Source organism: Humulus lupulus, chromosome 1 (genome assembly GCF_963169125.1).
Source record: "Humulus lupulus chromosome 1, drHumLupu1.1, whole genome shotgun sequence".
Taxonomy (NCBI): Eukaryota; Viridiplantae; Streptophyta; class Magnoliopsida; order Rosales; family Cannabaceae; genus Humulus; species Humulus lupulus.
In genome coordinates, this window is record NC_084793.1 from 39,498,793 (window position 1) to 39,506,436 (window position 7,644).

General features: G+C 33.0%; 1 protein-coding gene across 5 annotated transcripts; it reads right to left on the reverse strand.

Moving 5' to 3' along the window:
- Positions 1 to 34: 34 nt before the first annotated feature.
- LOC133791554 (serine/threonine-protein kinase Nek2) lies at positions 35 to 6,710 on the reverse strand. Of its 5 annotated transcripts, none has more exons than XM_062229479.1 (16): positions 6,393 to 6,710; positions 5,888 to 5,930; positions 5,339 to 5,451; positions 5,174 to 5,240; positions 4,617 to 4,682; positions 3,368 to 3,414; positions 3,216 to 3,261; positions 3,034 to 3,114; positions 2,907 to 2,949; positions 2,693 to 2,742; positions 2,530 to 2,611; positions 2,367 to 2,416; positions 2,068 to 2,141; positions 1,787 to 1,838; positions 1,201 to 1,671; positions 35 to 941 (listed from the first exon to the last, which is right to left on the reverse strand). In XM_062229479.1, the coding sequence occupies exons 3-16, from the start codon at positions 5,422 to 5,424 to the stop codon at positions 306 to 308; spliced, it is 1,851 nt and encodes a 616-aa protein (XP_062085463.1). In that variant the 5' UTR covers positions 5,425 to 5,451; positions 5,888 to 5,930; positions 6,393 to 6,710; the 3' UTR covers positions 35 to 305. The 5 variants fall into 5 exon arrangements, with proteins under 5 accessions (XP_062085463.1, XP_062085473.1, XP_062085470.1 ...); XM_062229489.1 differs by lacking the exon at positions 6,393 to 6,710 and adding an exon at positions 6,268 to 6,384; XM_062229486.1 differs by lacking the exon at positions 5,888 to 5,930.
- Positions 6,711 to 7,644: the final 934 nt, after the last annotated feature.

The following is a 7,644-nucleotide window of genomic DNA, read 5'->3' on the forward strand; positions in this document are numbered from 1 at the left end:
ATAGATCATTAGAAAGAAAAATGCAGCAATAAAATTTGAAAATATAGGTCCAAACTGACCCAATTACCTAAAATTAGAAACTCAAGCGCTAAAAAACACAGCCGTTAGTAGGGGAAGAAAATTACAAACAAACAAAACAAACAGGATCACCCGTGAAGCCTAATCTATCAATCAAATTCTAACAGTCCCAGTTAAGTAATGTCTTCTGAGTTTGAAGACAACTCTGAACTTCTTTGAGCCCTTTCATGTACAATTTACAAATTGGAAACGGAATCAAATGACCAACATTAGGATTTCCATCTATGTTAGGTAGCAGTCTCCTTGAAGCTTTTAGCCAACCAAATGGCAGTCTCCCTCGGAGAAACCTTCTCTAGTCCAAAAGGTTTCAACAGCACACCCAGCTCGTCGAACCGTTCCTGCTGCAAGAGACGCGCACTGAACTCCAACAGTCCTTCCAAAGCCTCAGCACGTTGCTGGTAGGATGATGTGTCAAACCGACGCTGTTGTGACTCAGCAGATGACTTGCTGCATGCTCCTGTAGTAGGATTATGTTCAGATGGCTCACTTCCCTTCCGTATTTCCCCATGACTCCAGTCTGAGATGCTACGTCTGGAAAAGGCTTTTTCTACAACCTGCACTGTGCACTTGTCCTTCATGATCGAGCGGTCTGCTGCAATATCTGCTGAAGAAGAACACTGTGCTGATATTGATGAGGTTTTTCGGATGGGAAAAACAGGGTCTTCTGAAGAGGCTAAGGGGAACTCAGCAATCCTGTCAATCCGTGGGGCGTTGACAGAAACATCTGGAGAATCCACACTGCCAAGGAGACCAATATTGTTTCTGTAAGGGGATTCCAAAGTTGTGCCTCTAGTTGCCAATGGAAGGGATACTCTCCTTGTTGCCTGGGATGAGTTTTTTGCTGGAATGCGCGACATTGGAAGCTGCAAAGATAAGGCTATGGTCAGAAGAAGCAAATACTATATGCAGAGCTCTAAAATTTATATAATAGACTATTAGAGTGAAGTGCAAAATCCAAATAGAAATTAGAAAACATAGGCAAAACTTCTAGGAAATAAGGGATTACATATATCATAGGTAGTGTTTCAAAGCAGATCTAATCTTACCAGTTACAATCCATATTGCATTGGCTTTGTACAGTAATAGATTATTAGTAGAAAATGGTTGTTTATAAAAACTTACTGAATCACGTTTCGAAGCAATATGAGGAATCTTGGTCGTTGTTATCTGTCTCCTTGGAGTAATAGAATGTTTTACTGGTGTCAATCTTGGAGTTTGAGCAACACTTGAGAATTTTGTTGTTACTGACTTTTCAATATCATAGTCTTCGTGTGAACTGCGGCTGCTGATGGACAATTCAGTGAACTTATAGTCCAAACAACGTGGGAATCTTTGTGTCATCTTGGAAGAACATGGTGAGTCTTGTTCAGTTCCAGATATACTGGGATTTAAAGCCCTGTCATTGCTGAGTGACCGTCTTTTCTCTCTGATTATATGAACTGGAACAACTGCAGGCTCCATAAACCTTGTCTTCTTTATGTAGTTAGAATCGGACCATGCAACAGGAAAAGTACTCCGTCGAGGGCTATTTAATTTCATATGAACCTTTAGGACATGAGGTTGAAGATGTGGATGACCAAGCAACTCTGCAGCCTGGCAAAATAGGGATAAACTTCAACAATTATAAGCTAAACTTCCGTGTTCATATTTAATGGGAAAAGGCAAATGCCATTTGACAATATTTTATTGAAAGAAAAAAGAGACTCACACTTGGTCTAAATTCTGGATTTTTCCGCAGCATGCTTTTAACAAGGCTTCTACTGCAAAAGGGGAAACAGAAAACATCTCAGTGATCTTACTAATCAAGGAAAATATGATTACACAGAATAATCCAAGTTATTTCAAATCACTGCTGAAATGATAAGAGATTGCTTTAACACAATTTATGATTGAAAAAATGTAAAGAATCAACTCATTACAGAATGTGAAACATATGAAATAGTTTCATCTACAAGATTATGAAGCAAACAAGGAGGAAAACTGACTCACAATGCAACAGAGTACATAGTCGGAAGTGGAGCCACAATGGACTTATTTATTTTGTTTATCAGACCTTGCATATCCTGAGCAATCAAAACACCAGAAACATACAAATCACTAAAATATAAAAGTACAAGTAAGCTAGCTTGGCAAACAGTGAGGGATTGAATTCACCGTGAATAATAACTTTTATATAAGACTGATAAGAAAACAAATTTACTATTTCATCTTTTTCTTGATAATGTAATCCAAAGAAAACAAACGAGATAAAGATAAAGAAGGTTCCTAATTTATTAACAGCAACTTACAAATGCTTTAAAAGCAGGTTTGTGAGCAGCCATTTCATATATGCAGCATCCTGTGAAGAAAAAAATTGCATTATGCTTATAAGCTATAGAGACAGAAACTAATATAATGACAGCCTACAGTCATGTTCTAGCTTCTGGAGAATAGAAGAGGAAAACAACTAACCTAAAGACCAAATATCTGACTTGGAACCATATGGTATATCAGCGAGAAGTTCAGGGCACATATAACTTGGAGTTCCCACAACCTGCATGCAGAAGATCGACATTAAGAAGCATAGAGAGGGAATGGAACAAGAAAGTAATGTTTGTTAGTCTTGGCCACTCACAGAGGAAGCAAGATCATCAGAAGTTAGCTTTTTTGCAAGACCAAAATCACCTGATTCCATCATTGATCTCAACACATTAGCACATACAATTTCAAATAGAATATTGTAACAATGATAATAATATAAATCAAAGTATATGCGAATGACAGGAGTGGTACTTGTAATGTCAAATTGTAAATTACCAATGATAGAGACAAGGTAAATGAAATTTTACCTAAGCGTATGTCTTGATCCCTCGTCAAAAATATATTTGAACACTGAAGCAATTGAAAAACATTCAAAGTAAATTTTGGATTCCATGCATGTACTCTAAACAAATCTGCATGTGTTTTTCCACTGACCTTTACATCACGATGAAGGATATGATTTGCATGCAAATAATCAAGTGCCATCAAGAGTTGAACAAGCCATTTACAAAGTTTCTGCAGAATTCAGTATCAAGTACAAAACAAATTATTTTTAAGTAACGGAATCACTGCAGTTAAGACATGATAGTGAAACATTAAGGTTGCTAGACAACAACCTCTTCAGTAAATTGAACACCGTTGGTTCTTTTAATAGCATCTGCCCTGTAAAAGATCGATTACCAGAATGCAAGGATCAAAATATAGCCGGTATCAAAATTTGCTCAGTTAAAAAACACACGCACTGATTCAAGCTAAGAAAATAACATACATGTCTCCGCCTTCACAATATCCTATAATAATGCATACAAAGCAACCCTGAAAGTAGTACCAAAAGTCCATTACAAGATGTCAAAATAAACAAATACATACAAATTTCTAGCAAGATATCAACTCATTTTAACTTATCTATAAAGCTTACTAGGAAGGAAAACAGAATAGGGATAATTGCGGTGAAAATCTCTATGTTATTATGTTTGTAGCATTTAAGTCCCTAAGTAATTTTTTTGGTGGTAAAGTCTCTACTTTTCGTATTTTGGTGAACAACTAGTCCCTCACCGTTAATAATTAACGGTGACACGTGTGCATTTCAGATTGGATAAAAAAAAATACAACATAAGGACTTAAGTGCTACAAATATAATTACTTAATGATTTTTGCCGCACATATCCATGTTTCATATCATTATTTTCAACCACCTTTTCGTTTTATAAATAATTTTACTTCTAATTATATAAATATTTTTTTTGTCATTTTATAGTATAATTTCTTTATTTTAAATAAATTAATATTAATCAATAATACATGTATATTAATTTATAATATAATAATAATACTTTATAACTGATTGATTATGTAGACCATAAAATGGTCAAAAAATAAACTATAAAATTAATTAAGTATATATACTTTTATTAAAGAAAAATATACTATAATAATTATATATAGAATATTTTAGATAAATTAAATACATGCATATTGATCTATACTATAATAATATATTATAATTAATTTATCAAAATTATTCAATTAAATTATAGAAATTATATTATAAAATGATGAAAAAAAATTATAAAAAATATATTTATATAATAAGAAGTGAAATTATTTATAAACACAAATGTAGTTAAAATATAATAATATGAAATATGGATATGTGCGGCAAAAATCCTTATATAATCATGTGTAGCACTTAAGTCCCTATATATTATTTTTTTTAATCCAATCCGGAATGGACACATGGCACAGTTAATACAGTTAACAGCCACTGACGGACCAATTGCACACCAAAATACTAACAACAGGGAGTTTTGCCACCAAAAAATTACTTAGGGACTTCAATGTTACAAACAAGATTACCTAAGGATTTTCGCCGAAATTATCCCAACACAATATATATATATATATATATATCACAAACAGAGTAGAAAAAGTGTGAATTGTACACGCAAAATTAAACAGTAGAAATGTGTTATTTATTTATAATAAAGAACGAAAAATGTTTCTCATTAGACGATCACCTTTTCTACCCATGAATCTTTGTACTCCACAATAAATGGATTCCGCGCTTTAGATATCAGCTCCATCTGCCAATTTAATGAAAGAAATCAACATAAATCTCACACGGTAAATATGCTACATCAAATTCATCTACCATGGCAGAAAATTTTACTAGAAATACCAAAAGTACCAACCATCATAAATTATGACAGCATACCAATTTAAAAGCTCAAATTCAAACAAACTTGAAATAAGAAAAAGAGACATCATGGCCATCAGATGACGTTCAAGAAATCTGAGAAGATAACCAAGGATTATAAAACAAACAGTATTCAACATGTGATGGAAACATAGCAACCAAAAGAGGAAGTAACATAGTTACTAATGTTTTTACTCATATGCCATCAAACACTAAGATAAAACCACATTTTATTTCCAAAATAGCATGAGAATAATAAGCACTGCGTTCAACCATAAGACCACCAGACAAAAACCTCAAAGATAGTTATATTTATTGATTTCTTAAGAAAGTAGCATAACTTCAAACAAGAAGTGATGGGCATATTAACATAATAACCTCTTGGTGGGCAGAACGGCGAGTTCTATCAGTTTGTCGGGCAAGACGGATCTTCTTCAGGACATACCTATGGACAACAAAAATAAAAAGGAAAAAAAAACAATATGTTTATAACTCTTCAAACAATCATATTAATCCTTAGACATGAACGGGAAGGTTACTCACTTCTTGTTTTCATGCTTATGCCTTACGAGAAGAGCTGAACCGAAAGAACCTTTCCCAATCTGCTCTAGAATTTCATACTGCTCCATCTCTGAAATAAGGCCAACCTAGTGTACCTGGCTTGTAACCAATATTGGATGAGAAATTGAATAATATGGTTATATGATGTTTCAACGCACCAAAACAAGCAATGAGCTTTCTATCAAAGCAGTGAATGGTTACAGAAAAGCCATCCTCGGGTTTTATCCAACTCTGAAGCCTAAATCTATTTGAAAATATCAAAATGAGATGCTCGTGGATTTACTAGGCAAAAGAACAGTATAAAAGGGCACCAAAATCAGGGAAAGATTTTCCCACTTTGAACTTCTCAAGTGTACGTACTATACATACTACCATCTTGCCCCTCCCAGTACCCAACATAGATATATATTGGTGACTCTTGAGTCTTGTCCACCATATATCTACAGGGATTATTCACAAGTAGTAGCACAATAAATGAAAAATCAACAGGGATCAATTTAGTTTGTACGAAACCAAACGCAAATGACCCACCTTATTTAATGTAGGACCCAAATTATTTAAACGTATATCCCACCTACAAGAATACCAAAAATAAATAACTTCAATGAAAATTATCTAAAATGTGAAGGCTTGTTAAAACCCAAGGCGTACAAAACCTCCAAGAACAATGTCAAAAAAGATAAATTGTTCCCTCAAAATCTAAAATGAAACATAAAACTGGAAAATGTATATATATATATATATTATACAAAACTAGACGTGTGCGTATGAATGTTGGTAAGAAAATAAATAAAAATAAAGAAGAGCTTCAAAACCTAACCATGAAGCCCCAAAAGTCCAGAAAGCTCAGGAAAAAAGCATTAAGTAAGTAACAGCAAACAAACAGAAGATAAAAGAGAAAGAAGAAGCACCGAAATGGCGAAACTTCAATAAATTATGAGGAGGGGTGAATCTTCAGCTTCTTGAACACTTCGCAACCATTTTCCATGAAACCAATAAAATAAAAAGCCAGAAGACGAAGATTAAAGCCTCTTACCAATTTTGACCAATTTAGACAGAGAGAGGGGCACGAGAACCCAAATCAAAGCAAGCGAAGAAGGAGAAGAGTTCAAGTTCAAAATTTCAGAGAGAGAGAGAGAGAGAGGAGTCGTTTAAAAAGATTCCTGAAAGCGACGGAAAGAGAGTGCAGTACACGGTGAAGGAGGAAGCTACGTTCGTCTACACCAAGCTCTACTGTATATCCTGTGTTCTTTTTTACTTCTCTTTCGTGTAACACGACGTCGTTTTAAGCTGCTCAAGAGACTCGGATGTCTGTTTTCTGTACTTTTGTCTTTTGTCTTGTTTTGATTTCCCTCTTTTTTTTCTTTGTTTTCCTTTTCTTTGTTTTTTTGTTTTTGTCTTTATAGTATTTTTTTCCTTACTTCTTTTTTCAGTCAGAAGGAAAATTCTAAGATGTGTCAGTTGAAGAGGCAATTTTTGTCGTGGGGATTTTCCATTTAGGATAGGATAGCCTTTTCAAGAATTGGAAATAAAGTATATATAATTCAAAAAAATAGCTTTCTTTTCTTTTAAAATAATTTTTTTTATTTCAAATTCAAGAGAAATACGTTTGTGTGCAAAAGTCTCAAATGGTATCCCAAATCATAAATATTGTTCATGTCAATATTCAATATTGTAAATATAATGGTGTGCGCTTTTTATATCATTATGGTGAATTTTATATTCTTATACACGTATATAAGCTACAGTTCTAAATTTTTTGTAAATTTTTAAGGAAATGTGAATAATTTTGAATAACGAAACAAAATTCAAACATTTAGTATTGTTAAAACAAATTGTGTAAAACATAAAGTCCATTGGTTTTGTCGTTTATTTCTACTCTTACCCTTTGTTTAAAGAAATCTTTCATGAAATTGTAAATGTCACTTTTCTTTTATCACGACTTTTACAAACCTTCATTCCTACTATTTTGTATTTCTAAATCAAAGTCTTACTTTTTGTTTTCTAATTACTTTGTTAACGTATTATTGATATTGATAGGATATTATTGTATTGAATCAAAAATAAAATATAGTGTAATTTTATAACACAGTGATCATATACATATAAAAAAATAATGAGATCAAAATATATCATTCTAAAGTGAATTAATCTGGTGGTTAAATTAATCTTTCCAAATAATTTAAATTTCATACATATCTAAAATCCATTAAAATAAAAAAATAAAACAATTCAATTTACCATTCTCTCCAAACATAACATGGGTGTATCGTACTAACTGTTTTGAC